This window comes from Capsicum annuum, chromosome 3 (genome assembly GCF_002878395.1).
Source record: "Capsicum annuum cultivar UCD-10X-F1 chromosome 3, UCD10Xv1.1, whole genome shotgun sequence".
Taxonomy (NCBI): domain Eukaryota; kingdom Viridiplantae; phylum Streptophyta; class Magnoliopsida; order Solanales; family Solanaceae; genus Capsicum; species Capsicum annuum.
Genome location: NC_061113.1, coordinates 114,056,695 through 114,076,968, shown reverse-complemented (window position 1 = coordinate 114,076,968; position 20,274 = coordinate 114,056,695). Strand labels below are relative to the sequence as shown.

General features: G+C 36.8%; 1 protein-coding gene across 5 annotated transcripts in view; it reads right to left on the bottom strand.

Moving 5' to 3' along the window:
• Nucleotides 1–1,251: 1,251 nt before the first annotated feature.
• LOC107853072 (general negative regulator of transcription subunit 3) overlaps nucleotides 1,252–20,274 on the bottom strand; it is a 76,135-nt gene continuing 57,112 nt past the window's right edge. For 4 of the 5 annotated variants that reach the window (XM_047408240.1, XM_016698086.2, XM_047408241.1 and 1 more), the window contains 5 exons: nucleotides 12,046–12,185; nucleotides 7,977–8,261; nucleotides 7,766–7,900; nucleotides 7,502–7,680; nucleotides 1,252–1,558 (listed from right to left, as the gene is read on the bottom strand). In XM_047408240.1, the coding sequence (XP_047264196.1) occupies nucleotides 1,492–1,558; nucleotides 7,502–7,680; nucleotides 7,766–7,900; nucleotides 7,977–8,261; nucleotides 12,046–12,185 (806 nt within the window). In that variant the 3' untranslated portion in view covers nucleotides 1,252–1,491. The remainder of the gene's footprint in view (nucleotides 1,559–7,501; nucleotides 7,681–7,765; nucleotides 7,901–7,976; nucleotides 8,262–12,045; nucleotides 12,186–20,274) is intronic. The other variant, XM_047408242.1, reaches the window with a different exon arrangement.

The window sequence follows — 20,274 nt, the reverse complement described above, 5'->3', positions numbered from 1 at the left end:
TATTTTATCTTTTCAATTCTTTTATTTTTGTTCACTTTTTTTCTTTTTCTAACAATTCCTAATTAATCATAACTAAATTCATATAAATTCAATATTATAGTCATGGCCGTCTCGTTGCTGCATATATTAGCAGAATTGACATCTAGTGTTCGTTAGTTAATTTGAACTTTTTTTTATTTTTTATTTCTTCTATTACTTAGCTACAAGAAAAAATTAATAGATAATTTTTTTGAAATTGATATTCAATCCGTTTCATATTAGTTAGTCTTTTTTTTTTACACGATGTTAAGAAATTATAAATAAAAAGGTAGGTTTACTAATTTATCCTTAAAAAACTTTTTAAAATTTTTACAAACAAGCGTGGACACTTTCAAAAAGAATTAATTGCAAAGGTAATATTGAAATAAATTATTACTAATACTTTCTCAATTTAGTAAGGTGAATTTAAAATGAGACAACTATTTTTAGTTTGATGAACAACTAATATAAAACGAATGACGTAAGATTATCAAATTAATTTTATTTTACATTTCCAAAACTTTTAACTCACAACGTTTTATGATTTGTTTGATGAAATATTGAAAAAGTAGTAAAAGTGCAGAGAGTTAAATAAGGGCTAAGTTTAGATAAAATTTTGATGAACCTAAAAATAAAGATTATATTGAAAAAAAAATTCATGTACACATGATCACTTAGAACAAGGGGAAATCCGACGCCAGAGTAAAATCAAAAAATGAGCTAAGAATAGGGACATTTTTTTAAAGGGGTCATTTGAGAAGTACATGGATCATAGGCATATCTAAAAGAACAAGAGGAACCTCCTAGACAAAAAATTGCGTTGTATATATAAGGTAATCTTTTTATCATTTATGTAGCCATATAGTTTTTTTAATTACCTAACACTATATTACGAGTAGGATTAGTGGTTTTGGAGGTTCAAAATTCACTTTAAAGTTCTAAAATCAAATCTCAAGCATATAATTTTTATTTTTTTTAATTCTCCTAGTAAAAATCCTAGATCCTTTCATATTTGACTTGTGAAAATATTTTTAAAAAAATACAAAAATTATTTTTAATTTAAGTTATTCCTAAAAATTCAAAAATACCTTCGATTCATATTTATGATCAAACACTATTTTAATTTTAATTTTTTTTTAAATATATATTTTTAAAATATTTATACTTTTTACGGCTAAAAACCTCCTAAAAAAGAGCTAAAAGTACAAATGAGAAAAGAGGAAGATTGAAATATAAAATAAAGAGGCAATGTTTTAAAATAAAAGAGCCTCACACAACTATTGTTGGGTGAGCCTCACCCATAGTAATATTTTTCTCTGTAATGGTTTTTAAAATAAAGGCATCTAAAGAATAAACTAAGCACACCTTGGAAAGAAAAGTTACAGCATAAAGCCATGCAACTTACACGGACCAATGAAAGTAAGGAAGAAAATAGGGCACATATACTAAATGTTTTAGGAATATAAACAAATTCTATACAATGAGCTCATCTTCAAGATAATTGTACTCAAATGTGAACTCCTGCTTGATCCTCTGGCACCTGAGCAAGAGAACAAAGAAGATCTCAAAGCCATAAAATTAGTGGAAACCACATTCATGTATGCATTTTCAATAAATAGAGGAATATCAAGTAAACCAAATTGCCCATTCCAACATACATTCCGCTGATCTTATTTCCATCGCCCCCCCCCAAATCAAAAGGTGCAAGTTGGCCGGGGTGGAGGGAGGAATTTAGTCAGCATTCGAATACTACCCCCTACACACACACACACAAAAAAACAAGGTGGTGCATATAAGTCTATATATAGTTGTCACAGGTATAACTAGTAAGAGGACCAATGAGGCACTTGATGAAAATATTTGCAAGCAGATCAATTGACGTCACAAATTTAGTAATAATATCTCATGAAAGTATTTTTCTCTAACAAAGTGACAATCAATTTTTAATATGCCTAGTCCTTTTATGAAATATCCAATTTGATGCAATACGAAGGACCACTTGATCAGCACACAAGATGAAACACAAGTTTCATCTGATTGATTTCCCCACATTTTAACTCTCTGAACATCTATTTGATCCAAACTAGCTCACGGGTGATACGACCATTGCTCGATGTTTTGCTTCTACACTAGACCAAGCAACCTATTTGTTACTCTTTCCGGACACCAAATTACCTCCTACTAAAACATATATCTAGATGTAGAATGTCTAAGAGAAGATGGTCATGTTCAATTGGTATATGTATACAACGATCTGCTTAGTGTGCTGAACATCCCAAACCAATCTTGAGGAGACTATTTCAGACCACAGAATGACCAAGACCATTTCAAACCATAGAGTGATTCACGAAGTCAACATACCAGGCTATTAGATTCCCCTCGACCAACAAACCCAATTGATTGCTTCCAATAAACTTCCTTCTCATGGTCACCATGGAAAAAATCATTTTTAATGTCCAACAACAACCAGGGATAGAAAAAGACGAGCGCATTTCAAATCATAGAGTGATCCATGCAGTCAACATACTAGGCTACTAGATTCCCCCGAGCAACAAACCCAATTGATTGCTTCCAATAAACTTCCTTTTCATGGTCACCATGGAGAAAATCATTTTTAATGTCCAATGACAACCATGGATAGAAAAAGACGGGCATATGTTATTTTAGCCACAGAAGAAAGTATCATGTGTTATTAGATTGTCTAGTCTAACATGGAAAGATGAAGGGAAGCCTTGGAGTAACTGGTAAAGTTGATGTCATATGACCAAGAGGTCACGGGCACAAGCCTTGGAAACAACCTCTGGCGGTAAGGTAAAGTTGTGTACAATACACCCTTGTGGTGGGCCCTTCCCGCCTTGCATAGTGGGAGCTTTAATGCACCGGACTGCCCTAGTCTAATGTTGATAGACTAGACAAACTAGACATCATCTTTTGTAGCTTGAATAAACTCGAATGTCCAAAACGTTTGTGAATTAAGGTCCCGTATGGCCATAAGAATTTGTATATTTCACTTTATTCCAAAAATGGTATTTGGCAAAACAAATTCCAAATATGACTTAGAGTTGTACTTGGACAAGTGAAAACTTGTTTTCACATTTCACTCATGTCTCTCATAAAAATTTAAAAACTACAATTTATATTCATGGCCAAACACAACTCCAATTTCAACTTCGAAAATTTTGGTTTTCATGGCCAACCGCCTACTAAGTCCGGAAGATTTGTAACTAGATATGAATTGGAGAAAGCAAGAAAGATAAGATAGCAGATGCCTTTTTTTTATAGGGAAAAGGACATGGGCTGGCCACTTTGAAAAGAACTGACCCACAATTTGAAAATGTGGACAATTGGAGCCAGTCGGCCTAATTTATTTCCCTTTTTTAGCCATTTGGCCCAATTTATAACAATTGAAGTCAGTCCGCCGCATGCAGTTTTTATACCCAATTGTTACACTTTTATACCACATTGATACACTTTTATACTATATTGATACATTTTTTTTTAAAAAAAAAAAAAAAGGATACCTATACCAAATTGATACTCTTTTATACCACATTGATACACTTTTATAACAAGAGAGAAGGGGAACCTCTGCATGCATATGCAGTGCCTATATGCCCAATTGATACTCTTTTATACTAGGTTGATACACTTTTATACCACATTAATACAGTATATATACCACATAAATACACTTTTTACCGAGGAGATCTGTGCAAGCATTTACAGTACCTATACCAAATTGATACATTACATATAGCACATTCATACACCTTTTCAAATGGATGGATAGAAATCTATGCATGTTTTTGTGTACATATCGCACATATAGCACATTCATATACCTCCGTATTTTATCATTATTGGAACTAAAACTGAAGCGAAAGTCATTATTTTGTATCAATTTTGAGTAAATTTACAATGAAAAAACTATAGGAAGCTAATTGAATGCAGATTTTTGGATATTTTATACAAAATTTGTGGAATGAAAAAGGTAAATTGGAGTATCGAAAAACGATGGAGGTTTAAGAGTTTGAATGAAAAGAAAATTGTGAATGAAAAATGAAAGAAAGAAAGGGAGATGACATGCTCGATGTCAGCCATCTCAAAGAAGACTTGATGGTGAAATCATTTATGTGCAATTCTCCCTAGAGAGACCCAGAAACACTCAAACTTTCAAAATCACAGTAAAAAAACCTTTTTTTGCACTAATTTATTGGGCACCGTACAACAAAATGAGTATTCGATAGGTGAATGTTAAAGCCGCAGCAAGAAATTGGAAGAATTTTGCGGTAGAGGAAATAGAGAAAAGGGGGAAGAACAAGATGAAATGGTACGCGGCTTATACTGGGAGTGGTTATTTATTGGGTATTTAATTGTGGTGCTATTTTTGTGGTATTATTTTAGTTTTAGGTGTCATTTTTGTCCTTTCCCCTTTTTTATATAACCGTGATGTCCAATCCAACTTGTGCACACCTCGACTAATTCCATGAAATACCTGCCACCTGCCACCAATCTAGTGTTTCTCCGTTTGTCTTTTGGATAGGCCTTGAGATTAAAGTCCTATGTCAGGGGTGTTCACAATTTTGGTAAAACTCAATCCAACCCAAAAACCTAACCAAACTGATTAAATAAATCATTTTTTACTTAGTTTGGTTTGAATAAAAGTTTTAAAAAACCGATAAATAATATTCACAAATTATATAATTATACATGTACAATATATTACAAATAATTTTAAATCTTTCACACACTTCTCTTGAAAATTTTATTTCTCTCCAAATAATTTTAAATCTTTCACACACTTCTCTTGAAAATTTTATTTCTCTCCAAATAGGGTAATGAACTTTACACCTTAAGCTCATTTATTAAAGGAAAGTCATGAAACAAAACTCATTTAGTCTATTAAACAACTCTGATATTTACCTATAAATATTTTTTTTTTACTACTTACCAAAATTTTATTCACTTGATTAAAGCAACATTTCTCCATGATACAAGATATGATAGCCACCACATAGAAAGTTAATAACATAATATAAGTTGGAAAAGGATAAATAAAATACTATTCTAATTGTAGGAAAAAAATAAAAGAGAAATATAATTATGTTTCTTTAAAATTGAACCAAACCGACCACAACCAAACAAATGGATATGAATTATACTGGGTTTAGTTTGATTCTAATAATTTTAAAACTGGCTAAATTGATTTGGCTTTGGTTTTACCTCGAAGCCAAACCATGAGCACCCCTACCAGTCGCATGACTAAAGAAATGACTGCGGTCAATCTACGACACAATCTAGGAAACGAGTCAAATGACTAACAGACACACGATTAAAAGAATGATTAGGGACATATAAAATAGAGTTTAGAATGCCAGATGTCCAACTTCTTTTGCGTTTGTTTGGATCCCATCGTCTAGAGTAACAGCAGGAACAGACTATGAATAAACAATATTGACACAATTGATATATCACTAGAAATATGATCAGAAGTGTTGCAGTCCACAACACACGATCCAGGGTATTAGACTAAGAAAAACGAGCAGCAGAAGTATCAGACTGAGCAACTGAGAACCTTGTAGAGACATCTGCTTACTTGCTCAATATGAACTCATTATATTCCCCTTCAGACTAATATACAAGTTCATTACGTAGTGTTGGTCTGAACAACATGAGCGAGAACCTTGTAGAGACATCTGCTTACTTGCTCAATATGAACTCATTATATTTCCCTTCAGACTAATATACAAGTTCATTACGTAGTGTTGGTCTGAACAACATGAGCATACTTAATGAGAGCGTCCAAACCTATTACAATAACTACACTTGGCTCGAGATCTTTCCAAATGACCTCATCGACTCTCCATAGATTGGGATATTCGATTTTTTTACCCTTATTAAGCGTTCTTAATCAATTGTAAGATTTGAATTTTCAACTCCCATACTTTTGGAGCCAAAACCATCAAACCCGAAAAACAATAACCACAAACTAAAATGAAGAAGGCTGCTGAAAAGTGCAAACGAAGGAGTTGAAATTTGTCTTGAAAGTTAGCTGAAATCTGACTAACTGGTCTGAATCTGACAACAAAACAGAAAAATCAAGAAATACGACCAGATCTATAAATCTGGCTGTTAGAACTACTAAAAGTTGGATGGGCTTAGGTCGAAATCACATAGCAAGTAAAAAAGAACCAAAAAGCAGAGACTAAAATTGCGAAAACTCGCCAAAAAAGAAGGTGATCGGAAATTATAGAAAAATACAGATGTGGTCGTAGTCACTAGATGACTACTGTAGAAGAAGAACCCGGCTTGAAAACACATCAGAAAACACAGATCTATCCAGAACAGTCACCAGAATCTGTAACGAATCATCGGAATGTGGTGGAGCCTAGACAGGTCCTCTCGGAATCAGATTGCAAGCACCACTGGATAAGAAAAATTATCCAAAGTTAGCTGGGATATCTAACACCGGCGCGTGAACTCACACATTTACTGGAACCCTAGTGTCTGCCGGCACGTGAGGTGTCTGCTGCCAGGAAACTTGAGTAGAGTTTGGTCGCCAGAGCAGGCTGAATCTGATGGCAGAGTTGGTTTTTGCACAACACTCGCCGGAGGATGGATGATGCAAATCAGCTATGATACCATGTGAGAAATAGACTCGGAAAACATTATTAAAATGCATCGACTACGTTAATAAACTGAGCCCTGTTTATAGACACTACATTACAATCATTTTCAATGTAGGACAATATATACATCATTTCCTACTCTTATTCTAAGAAGGCTTAAAGAGAGAATTATTTCTAGAAGAGTTGATGGATGCGAGTAACGAGGAGCAGAAAAGAATAATGGTTAACCAAAGAGGAAAATCTATAAGCCATAATAAAGCTCCATGAATCGGGAACGTTTTTACAGTGGAAGTTCCAAAAAAATGATCTTATTATACAACAGATACAGCCTTGTTTTAGAATGATGTACCCAAAGTAAAAGAAAAGAATGCATCAAAGATGCAAGAACCAAACACCAGATACTTATAAAAGTTTCCTGGTTAAAAGATCATCTCGATTGCTTGCCACTAAGAAGAGGGAGGACCCAAATATATGGGAAAAATGTGTAGAAGAAGAAAATGAAGATCAACTATTGGGCAGGGAACTAAGCGTCAGGCTTGGGAAAATGTATCCATGCCTGAAAGCCTCCTAAGTTCATTTTGTTTCAATCTATCTACTCCCTTTCAAGAATCAAACGAGCAAAAAACTGCAGGTTCATTTAATTTAAGCTTCCTTCCCTTCATTTCTTTTCCTTAAGTAAATCCAAGGGATAGTTTAACACATCTTACATCCGTCAAAACAATCAAACCAAATATAGGCAGTCGCATGGTCCTGTTATTTTAATTTCCCACAAAAATCAAATCATTTGAATATCAAAACAGAAGCGTTTTGGAATATAGTAAACAAATCGAAGAAAGTATTATATAGTAGCATACCATCCATGTTGTTCATCATTAGCAATGTGGAAATCAAAGTAGACATATGTTCCTTGTTCGAAATCATCAGTGGCAACAGTTGGCTCCTCATGCCGCTGAAACCATGTGTTATACTTTCTGTGATACCTCCAAGATTGTTTCTTCAACTCCTTAGCAGCCAAATACTGCTGATAAGTGTTCTGCAGAGGATAATAAAAGAACAAGATAAATATGATCTCTAAGATTATAAAAGGACATCAAAACCAAGGGCAATTACAGTTACACCTGTTGGTAATAAAATGCAAAGAACAGAGTGTCAGTGCCATAGTTATCAGCTCCAAGTCTTTCCCAGAAGGCAGGATTATTGACAATGGGAGCCTGTACTTGGGGATAGCTTGGAGGGGTAACTGCAGGGTGCCTCTGTAGCAACAGCAAAAGATAAGTTCATATTAATTTATTTTTCAAGTATCACAGTGGATGAACTATTGAAGCTTACCGGTGTATAGCTCTTTGCACGTTCAGAATCTTTGGGTTGAGGAAGTTTGTAAAAGGCAGATTCAAGCATTTGCAAGTTGTATAATTGGTCATGCATTCCTCCATAATTTGCAGTGGACGCACTCAGGTTATCACCAATTGCTCCAAGGTCAACAACACTCCTTCGACCAATAACCCCAAGACTTCCAGATGACTGACTGGATTGCAAAGGTTGCCCAGGAGATAGATCTGTATCCCTTGGCCTAGGGGATGCTTCAGCAACAGAGCCAGTGACTCCTCCCTGCATCTAAGAATCTTTTACAAGTCACTAATAGGCAACTAAATTGATCTACGGAAATAAGAAAAAACGTAAAAAATTAAAAATAAACAAGACAGAGAAATGGATGCATCAATGTAATTTAAATAAAGATCAATTGAGTCGGTGCTCATTAATATAAACTCATTAGCATAAAATCTGAGACATTGATACAATCCAAATTGGCATCAACAATTTTGAGCACATAATTCGAGGCCAACACAAGGGAGACCAAGCCATGACCACCTCGAGGATTCCAAGACATGTTTGGAGTACCCTTTTTAAGCTCCCACGAGAACAACATCATCTGTGGATTATAACTTAGAGCGCGGGAGAAGCTATACTTGATAATGTCATCGAAGGGAGCGTTGAGTAACACCGCATATGGATGATAGCTTAGGCTTCGAGAGAGTATGGGCGCCCATTTGCATTATTTTGGCATTTAGAGTCACTTTTGGGCCCAAGTTGTAATAAAGGCCTTTTAGGTTATAAATAGCTAGGACCCTCTTCATTTTAGGGATAGTTAACGAATGCTGATATTTTAAATACACTTGAGAGTGTTTTTATGGACACTTGTTGGGAGTTTCATTGATTCGTGAGAAACGTGGGTGCTCGGGAATCCGTTCCCATTTGTGTCCTCGTAAGAGTTTGGTGTTGTCGGTGATTGATAGGAAGGTCTTAGGGTTTAATATACTCTTTGGTTGTCCTCTCGTTATCGACTTATGTCAATCTATCTATCTTTTACTTTATTGTTCCATTTCTTCGTTTTCTTATTTTGTACTTTCGTATCTAGTGTTTTCCTTTGTTTTCATGTCGTTTTCGTTTCCGTACATGGAATCGTATCATTTGGTATCAGAACCGAGCTTGACTTCGTTCCCACGAAGTCAATCTTGGGTCTCGTTGTGTTGAAAAATTTAAAATAACTAAAAAATTTGAGTCTTTGATTTTGTTCTTTTCTTGTGTTTTTACTGTTAGATTCTTGTTCCCTAACACTAGTAGAGTCAAAATATCGAATTTGAGCTCCATCGGAGCTATATTGAAGATTCTACCATTGTTGAAAGCTTGAACTTGAAGAAATTGAAAGTGGATTTTGAAATCTGAAATTTTTGGTGAGGAATTTGAGTATAATGACGTGTGGAATGTGATTAGGAGGTTGAAAAGAGCTTAGTTTCAAAATTTCATCGCATTCCGATCAACAGTTTAAAAGTTAGAGAATTTTGAAGTTCTTGTGTTCTTGAGTGTTCTTGGAGAAATTCAAATCTTCAAGGAAAGTAGTCTTCAAAAAGTGGTTGTTTGATCTTCAAAAGTGTAGAAAAAGGTGTACAAAAGTGTTTGTACAAGTACCTTTTTGAAGATCCAAGAGAATATTCCAAGAGAGAGAAGCAAAGGGGGACCACAAGAGGGCATTTTTGGCCTTGTACAAGCTGACTTTGGCCCATCTGCATTAGAGCTGCGCCTGACCTGCTTTAGCCCAAAACAATAGCTCTTGCATTGGTGGTGCCCCCTATGTGCGCCCGATCTGCCCCACATCCGCTTCAGCGTGTTCCAACTCAAAACAGCCCCTAATCGCACCCCAAACTCATTTCAACACTTCTTCAAAACCAATCCAAGTTCTAAAACAAATCTCAACACTTCAAAAACTTCATTAAATCAGGTTCAAACCATTAATTTCACTCTTAATTCCTCCTTTCATCTCTTTGATTCTTGATACTAATTCACAACTAAACCGTAATCTACTTAGTTGTTTAATTAGTTCATGATTCGTCCTTTTGTGGCTTAATTTCCTGTGTCTTTTCCTTCTTTTATCTTTTGTTTCTTAGTTTAACTCTTGAATTCAAGTCTTTTGCGTTAAATTTCTTTATTTGTTTTGTCATTTTGATTTGTTCCTTTCTTATTTTGACTCTTGAATTCAAAGTCCTTACCTTTATTTTTAAATGAGTCATGTTTCCTCTCTTTTCTCAATTGTGCTAATAAGTTATGGGTGGAGAAACCTTTAATACCTTAATGGAAGCTCTCATGGGTTTGCGACAAGATTTGAAGGATTGGAGGGAGGAATGGTCACACTTGAAAGGGAAGAGGGAAAATTTGACATGTCTTACTAACAAAACACCCCAAACGAACAAAACACTTTCATAATCACTACCCCGTGGATCATTCACCATAGTGGTGTTCCAAGACCTCAAGAACATGTCCCCTCAACCCAAACAAAGACGAGCCAAGCTCCACAAGACATTGTTCAACCAATCCAAGTCCAATCAAACGATTACACTTCCAACATTGGGCCTTTGCTACTCACTAACCATGATACTAACATTTTGCCTAGTATCATTTCTCCTCCTGTATAGGATCCTGAATCATCACCTCCAAAGGAGAAGACAAGAAGAGTGCCTCATGAATATATGCGTGAAGGTCACACGAAGTTCTTATCAAAGGATTCCAAACTTGAGAAGTGTGATGGCACATCATCAAAAAAATTTGGATTCGAGGTCGAATCCTCTTCAAGAGGGGGTGGATAATACAATCCACATTGGCATCAACACTTTTGAGCACATAATTCGAGGCAAACACAAGAGAGACCAAGCCATGACCTCCTAGAGGATTCCAGGACATGTTTGGAGTACCCTTTTTAAGCTCCCATGAGAACAACATCATGTGTGGATGATAGCGTGGAGAGCGGGAGAAGCTATACTTGATGATGTCATTGTTGAGCAACACCGCATCTGGATGATAGCTTGGGCATCGAGAGAGTATAGGCGCCCATTTGCAATTGTTTTGGCTCTTGGGTCACTTTTGGTCCCAAGTTGCATTTAGGGTCACTTTTGGGTCCAAGTTGTAATAAAGGCCTTTTAGATCAACAATAGCTATGACCCTCTTCATTTTAGGGATAGTTAATGAATGATGATGTTTTGAATACACTTGAGAGTGATTTTATGAAAAATTGTTGGAAGTTTCATTGATTCGTGAGAAACGTGGGTGCTCGGGAATCCGTTCTCATTTGTGTCCTCATAAGAGGTTGGTGTTGTTGGTGATTGATAAGAAGGTCTTAGGGTTTAATATACCCTTTGGTTGTCCTCTCGTTTATCAATTTACATCAATCTATCTATCTTTTACTTTATCGTTCCATTTCTTTGTTTTCTTATTTTGTGCTTTCGTATCGTGTTTTCCTTTGTTTTCGTGTCATTTTCGTTTCCGTACTTTGAATCGTATCAGACATACTTCATTTTATCAATCCTTATTGATTATCAATAAGATCAGAATCTTCAACTTCCTATCAACCACTTGAACTCTGTACTTGAAATCCTAAATCAAATTCCTCTTTCATTCCCTCATCCACCCTCATCCACCCTGAGGAAAGAAGCTTATCTGTTAGGGAACACTGAACCACCTAAATTATACATTCGGCTTCTAACAATGACCTTTGCACCACGAAATATCCCCTCATAAATGATAGACCATTCAGAACTAAACTATCTTTGCCTGCTGATTCTAAACACACCACTTCCAGAACTTCAAATTTTACTCAAGCTGCTTAGTCAAACTTGAGTAGCAGCCAATTAATATATTAGACAACCACATGGAGAATAATAGACCTTAAGATATGTTACTGTGAATAACTAATAACAAATAATTTGAAGGGACATTAAAAACACAGAAAGTTGGGAATAAACAGGTCATCAACTAAAATCAAATATCCATCTTTCACTCCACCAACAACCATATGAGATTGAGTTAATCAATATATTGGAAGCCAATCAGTTAAGGACATTCAACTCACTGGGGTATCTAATCCATATGAAGCCTTCATATCATCCTCATTCAGAAGATTTTTCCCGAGCCCAGCATTTGCATCTGCAGAAGAATCTTCAAGCGAAATCTGTTGTTGCTGCAACTCGTCAGCTTTTGAGTGGCCCGCATCTGCGACCATAGTATTTATAAAAGCATTTTAGGCATTCATGTAATCAAAGAGTGTTACAGAACTATCTTTTGCTTCAAATGCTACAGAAGATATAACTTTTTCTTTAACTCTTTTCAGTGGTCCATTAGGGACAGAAAACCACTATTACAAGTCGAGCTATTTCCTATTATTAGTAACCTCACTCCAACTAGAATTTGATGGTGAAGAAACTACAGTCTGCTTCTCCTACTTCATCCAAACTTAACAATGATTCTATAGTCCTCATTGGCAAAGCAAAGAAAATTGGTCAAGGGTGACAAATCTAATAGTTAAAGAAAAATGAAGAGAAGAGCCTACAAAAAAAGATATGATCTTAGTTCATTAAACCATAACAAGCAACTAACGTCATCAACAACAACGACATACCCAATTTATTCCCACATAGTGGGGTATGAGAAGGGTAGAGTGTACGCAGACCATACCACTACCTCAGGTGAAGTAGAGAGGTTGTTTCCGATAGACCCCCGACTTAAAACTGATAACAGTATAACAAGCACAAAAGCTAAGTGCTAACTCATACATGGCCATTGGTTAATTTTTCTTTTTGTCTTTGTTAGACTTGTGAGAAGTATTTGTCTTTATGACTAAATTTTGAAACAAAATTTCATGACAAAGTACCTGGTCAACTGTGTTGTAAAAGGCGCTCGCCACGTCGCCAATGGCGAATGGCGAGGCGAGGCCTGGTCGCCTCTTCAGGTCATGGTGTTGCGAAAATCAAAAGGCGTCGCCTTTGCGAGAAAAGCGACATGGCGAGGTGAGGCGGGGAAGTGACAATGGCGTCGCCTTTTAATTAACGTCATCTTATTAAAAAAAAACATACCACATAACTAGCAAATGCAAACCCTAGCATCCCCATTTTCCCATAGACAAACCCAAGTAACTAACCATATCTTATTTTAAAAAAAAAAAAAAACCATCACAAGTAACTAGCAAATGCAAACCCTAGAATTCCCATCTACTCAGAGACAAAACATATCTTCCTAGAGACCAGCCTGCCCATCTCCTTTCTCCTACCCAACTACCCCAGCTCACCAACCACCCCTTCCCTCCCACCCAGAAACAACACAAAAACATTGGACTGGGATATAAGAACCACACGAGCAAAAAGGAAAAGAAAATAAGCAAATCAATCATCTCAATGCAAGTACTGGAGACATTGTCACCCAATCCGTAATGATGGAGGTAACAATGTTATCTAATCCATGGCACAGTGTGCAAGTTGATTTGATGATATGAAGACCAACTGGTTTTTATCTTATGAACTTCAAGACTCGATCCAAATAGAATGTGGGAATTTGAATTAACTAGTGTTTATCTAATGAATCCTGAAACTTGATCTATACGAAAAGTGGAGTATACCTAAATATTGTTGTTATGTGGTTTCCTCAAAACAAAGTGAGTTCAAAGCACTTTGATTCCTCTTACTAGTTCCAAACTCTACTCAATTTCCAGATTTATCATTGGCCAACAAAATGCCTAGTTCTTGGATTTATACAGCATGAGATGAATATATACTGTCAGTGTGGTTATGTCACGTTTTGAGGTTGTTAGAAGTACTAATTATTTGCACAATAGTCTCTTAGGTTCGAAAATTGCTAATAGACTCCTTTAGTGAGTTAGTGGTCTATATATTTCATAGCAAAGGAAATTGTATGTCATGTTGAATTAAAAACTAAACTTCTATCTCTTAATTTCTTTTCTTACTTCTTGGCTTTCAATATTTAATGGTGTTTCCACCGTGGGATTCGCTAATGTTAAGTATCCCATATCAGAAAAGGAATGGGTAATTGGTCTCCTTATATGGACTTAGGCAATCCTCCCCTCATGAGCTAACTTTTGGGGTTGAGTTATGCCCAAGGTCCATTCTTGACAAGGTATCAGAGTCGGGCCCATCCCAAATGTTTGTTCACCGATGTTGGGCCCCCATATTATATTGTCCACGCTCCAGTTAACGAGTCCTGGGCGTGCGGGGGAGTGTTAAGTATCCCACATCGGAAAAGGGATGAGTAATTGGTCTCCTTATATGGACTTGGGCAATCCTCCCGTCATGAGCTAGCTTTTGGGATTGAGTTATGCCCAAGGTCCATTCTTGACAGCTACAAATGGTATCAGAGCCGACGATTCTCGGCCTCAAGTCACAACCATGTTTAACTGGGGTTACTATCCACCGCAAGTCTTGGCTACCGCAGCTATGAGTAATTTCCGTTTTTATGGTTCACCAAATTCAGGTGGTTATCAATATTGGCATGGGTATTCACATCCTTACTCATATCAGGCTGACAACAAGTTAGCAACGGTGAATGGCCGACCAACAGGAAATACTGAAAGAGGATCAACATTTGGTCGTGGAAGGAAAGGGAGAAATCGAGGTTGAGGTTCATGTGTTCGATAAAATTTCTCAGAGGGAGGAAATCTATGTGACGGATAAGCAATATGGAAAAATCGTGTGGAGAATGAGTCGCTTGAGGTCGAAGAAGATTTTGGAAATAGAGGAGGTGTCTCTATTTCCCTTGCCGCTCTCCGTGAATGGGAGAGGATTTATGCACTAGTTTGTAGTAGCAGTTGAAGGTAAGGAAGGAAACTCATTAGAGGACCAACTGTTTGTCAAAGGTTCTCAGAGAAATGAACTGCAGAAAATTTATCCGAATCAGATCACAACTTACAATGCAAGTCTTGTGATGCCATTTTTCACCCAACATGTTGGTGAATCAACAATTCTAGACCAAATAGATCCAAAATCAGTTGTTCAGGGTGATGATGTGCGGAAGGAAGTTAATGATGAAGATGCGAAGGAAAGACAATCGAAGGAAGATCAGGTGTTCGACAAAATTCTTCACATGGGCAGTGCTGAAATGCCAAATGAAAAGCAGTTAGTGTTGGATGGAGAAACACCAATTGAAATTGAATTTGAAGATTCACAAGCTTCAGAAAATAGTGGAGGCCATGGGATTGATAAATGTCCTTGTAAGGATGAAAATGATTCTCTAGTCTCCATGGAAATACTGGATGCTGAATTTTCGGAGTTACAAAATACATCCCTTGCATTTTCTAATTGCAATAAAGACCTGGTGCTTGATAAATTTTATGGAGATAAAGTTGGATTTTCTGCTACAATAATAAAATTGATTAACGGTGTTCGCATGAAAGCTCAAAGTGGACTCAAGTATGAGAAATTTGTGTTAGCTGACCCCAAGTTATCTAAGCTACAGAGTAAATTATATAGTGCGACTAAGCAAGCCTTGCGAGAAGGATTGAACGATAGTTAACAGTATTTGGTAATTGCTTACAATAGATTCAATGATAGTGTAGTGAATCTAAAAGAAGTTGTACCTAGGGTCAAGCTCAAAAAGAAGGAGACGGGAGAAAATGTCATTTCACCCATATGTACACGACATTTATGTCGTCCTTGAATTGATGAACCTGCAGAGAAGTCTTTGATAAGCAGGTTCAATGTTCAAAGTTTCTACGTGATTTTGGTATTTGTTACTGACAAGGACAGCCTTGTCCTATACGAAGGTGCTAGTAGTATTGCTTCACCCATGGAGTCCTTTACATTAGAGAAGTTGGAAACACATGTTGCACCTTCTAAGCTCATTGAGTTTACTAACCCAGTTGTCAAGGATGATTTGGGCAAAAACATGGTGGCTACTTTTGTTCGAAAGCTACATGAGTTAAAATATGGTGTAGACATCTTCAGTTCATTTGCAAACTTCAGCAATAGTATTGTTAGTCCCTTAGGTTCGAGAATTGCTAATAGACTCCTTTAGTGAGTTAGTTGTCTTTGCTAATAGACTCCTTTAGTGAGTTAGTTGTCTTTATATTTCATTAGCAAAGAAAATTGTAGGCAACGTTGAATGAAAACTAAACTTTTATCTCTTGATTTCTTTTCTTAGTTCTTGGCCTTCAATATTAATGGTGTTTGCACCGTGGGATTCGCTACAGGTTAGCAAGAGGACGAACAGGAATAAGTCAGGACAAGCAGAAATAAGTCCACTGCAAATGGATATGCATCAAGAAAGAAACTCTAGCTAAAGCATTATCTCTAATGCCCAACTCCCAAATGAATTTTACAAGAATTCTCATAATTCAATTCACATTAAAAATCTCAGGTACCACCACATACCTAAGCATGTAACAAGAACTAAAAGGGAAGAAAAGGACACATGATTTCCAAAAATCAAAGGCTCACATGAGTTTTATTGTTAAGACCAACAAATATTGGAGGTTGGGAAGGAATCCTTTGCTTTCATACTATTGTTAAGGCCCGCATGATTGTTGAAGTCTGGTATCTCACGCAGACATGTATCATTCTTTCACCTCTCATCTGCATACTTTAGTTGAAAAAATAATAATTTATCCATACTTGAAACAAAGTCGTAACACGCTTGGAAGAATCTACAAAGAGACCTTATGGTACAACCTGGGAGCATTTCCGAACCTTGGAAACAAGTCTGGAAGTGTAATATCCCAACCAAGGTGAAGTGTTTCACATGGTTGGTGTGTAGAGCTTATCTGACTCAAGAGAAGCTGAAAGGAAGGGTTTCCAGATTGCCTCTAGGTATTTTTTCTGTAATGAAAAGGAGGAAACAACCATTTGTTCCTCCACTGTAGAGTCACTGTCCAGGTGTGGAACCTGTTCCTCAACCTTATCCAAGGACCATGGGCGATGCCAGAGCATACCGCAGATCTCTTAAGCTGTTGGACGAGGAGAGGGGGAAGCAAGACTCAGAAAAAATGGTGGAGAATAGTCCCTTCATGCATATGGTGGTCCATTTGGAAAGAAAGAAACAACAGATGTTTTGAGAATATTACCAACTCAATGCAGAAAGTTAAAGAAAACTGCATTACCAATTTGTATTTTTGCTGTAAGGAAGAGGGTATAGATGAAGTAGAACAGCTAGTAGACTTTTTAGGCTCTCTGTAATTATGATTACTTGCTCTTGTAATTTTTGACGGTTTCCAGCACTCCCTTTATTGCTGAATAATACAATTACCTTTTAACCAAAAAAAAAAAAAAAAGACAAAGTCGTAACGCACTAAATAACTTCTCATGAAATATGTCCATTCAATAAAAATTTAAACCCAACAAATGTCCTCAAGCTCTTATTACTACCTGTTATTGGGCTAAATTGATGTTCCCATTACTCTCCATATACCAATCCTTTTTGTAGTTATCGCCTATCTTAAGAAAATGGACTTTGGCCCTAACTGAACCTCAATAGACTTTGGGCATAACTCAACCCCAAAGCCAGCAAATGAAGTGAAAACAATCCAAGACCATATAAGAAGAAAATGACCCAAAGCCGGCCCTCACAAGAATGATGGCATTGTTAATGCTTCCCCACAGAGCAAGCTTTCCCGCAGAAGTGGCTAAAGAAAGGAAGAAAGTTGTTGGATAACAGTATAAACGAGGGTATTTAGTACTCTGGGAATTCACAATATTGAAAGAAAGGGTAAAGTGCAGGAATAAAATTTTTTAGGTGTTGCTCTACTAAATTAATCGACCTAACCATCGAATCCTGTAATCAAGTTTTTGTTTCTCACTCCTTGTGGACGTTTCTTTTGACAATGGTAAACTTTACTTCTATATATCTACACGCATACTACATAAAAGTGTAGTCCCCCTTTACAAATTTAATACTTTAAAAATCATAGCATTTCTAGTTACATCCAGTCAACAACATTAAAAACATCTTCTCTCCGGCTTAAAACTATTTGTTTACACCAAAAATAATAAAGGCCTAAACATACAGTCCTTATCTTGCATATATTGCTTTTCTTGCCTTCAAAACATCTTTGATTCCTCTCCTTCCATATTGTCCACCAAATGCAAGCTGGGACCATCCTCCATCTCTCCACCTTCCTCATTGCATTACCACCCCTATTCCAGCTTCTTAGTACTTCTTTGATCCTTCTAGGTTTCACCCATTTGATCTTCCTCTTATGGATGAACATTTGCTACAACTGGTCTGGCCATTTACAATACAAAAAAAAGATGGTTATGGTCTCCACCTGTTCTTCATATAGATAACACCTAGAGCATAGATAGAAATTCCTCTTGAGATATCATGGCGTCTAAAGGGTATAAGGGTAAGCCGGACCATGAAACACGCGTCCGACGTAAAAAGGTATGAATTACATCGTAGTTGCTATATCCTTACCATTCTGTATTATTTTTTTTCTTTTTATGTTCGATCCATGTTCTTTTTTGTCGGCAGACTCAAGGTGGATGGGGTTGTTCTTCGTTTTCTTTTGAAGCTTTTGGCAAGTATAACTGTTTTGATAATAGCATAGCAGTATGCTTGGAATGTGAATGAGCTTATCAAAGAAAAGCTCATAAAATTTTAATGGATTAGGATTTACCCTAGATCAATATAAGTATTGTGGTCAGTGGGTGATAGACCTAAAAAATGAGCTTATCACTGTTATTTTTATCATGTTGTATGCTTGCGACTTTTGACTATGGTCCTTTGTCTTGAGCCGGGGGTCTATCGGAAACAGTCTCTCTACTTCTTCGGAGGTAGTGGTATGTACTGCGTATGTTCTACCCTCCCCAGACCCCAGTAAGTGGGAATATACTGGGTTGGGTTTGTTGTTGTTGTTGTTGTAGATTCTCATGAGTGAGAACTACTTCCTTTGCAAGGAGCCAAGTAAAGTAGTTCACTTTATAGGGCACTGTGGTCTTCCAGGTCATTCTCCATGGCCATCCTATCTATCGTGGCATTGCTGTTGTCAAATCTTTGTAGACAGATCTAACAGTGAAAACTCCTTCGCTATCTACCTTCCATATCAAGATGCCCCTTACTTCTGTTAAACTGATAATCTGAGGAATTGTCTCTTGGAGCTCAGCTATACTGGTCATCTCCCAATCATTAAGATTTCTCCTAAAATGTAGGTTCCAACCTTGAACTGTCCATAACTCTGTCAGAGGCGTCTTGAGTTTAACACAAACTGTATAGTTCCGGAAGGCTTGCCTCAGAGGCTCTTGGCCACACCATATATCCTTCCATAAAGCCACCTTCTTTTCGTTTCCTACTTCGCAACTTGATCTGCTGGAGACTTGTTGCCATAAGTTCCTGATGGATCTCCATACACTGCAATTGTATGGCTACCTCTGTCATCCATTTTGCAATCACCTCCTTCCATAGAGCTTTCTTCTGGGGATGCAAACTTCCATAACCACTTCATCACCAGGCTTTTGTTTTGGATGTTCAGATTCCTCATGCTCAATCCACCTCCTCTCTTGATTACAAGTAATTCCTCCCAATCCACCAAATGGAACTTATTCTTAACTTCACTTCCTTGCCATACTGTTTTACTTTATTTTTCTGGACATGTAAGACAGCCAAGCAAATCCTTTGGAATGACTATTAAAGGAGATTCAGGGAGAGGATTTTCGACATTCACCATCAAAAGAGAAGGCATTAAAAGGGGCACTAAAAACACTCAGCTATAGGATTACAATCCTTCTCACCAAAACAGTAGGTTCCACACCAACAAAACCTCCCATCTCAGAATCCACTCATCTCACACCAACTAAAGTGGAACTTATTCCCCAAGATAGAGTTGAATAAAGACCTAACATAACTAAATGAAGGTGAAACCCCGCAATACAAGAGTAAAAACCTTCTGTCTAAGAAGAAACGGAACACCGAATTAGGTAGGATGTAGATCGAGAACAACTGAACAATCATTTTGATGTCTTGTTATTGTGAAATTCATCATCAAGATGGATTGTCCTTACGTGGTCTGGGTACACATACTAATGCTAAGAGTGATTTTCCAAAAGGAGTACAGTGCGATAACAAATGATTTGTGATAAATAAAAAGTACCGTCGGATTTGTTTATTTTTGACAAGGTTACTTGCATATATATCCACAAAACAGACCTGCCACAACAAGTTACATATCTCCATAATTACAGAGGAGTATCAAGAAGATCTTCAATCCTATAGCAAAAACCTATATTGATCCTAAGGTGTCCATAAATGATTCTAGATCTTCCATATACACCTGTTTACACCAAAAATAAAATAAAACAAGACAGTC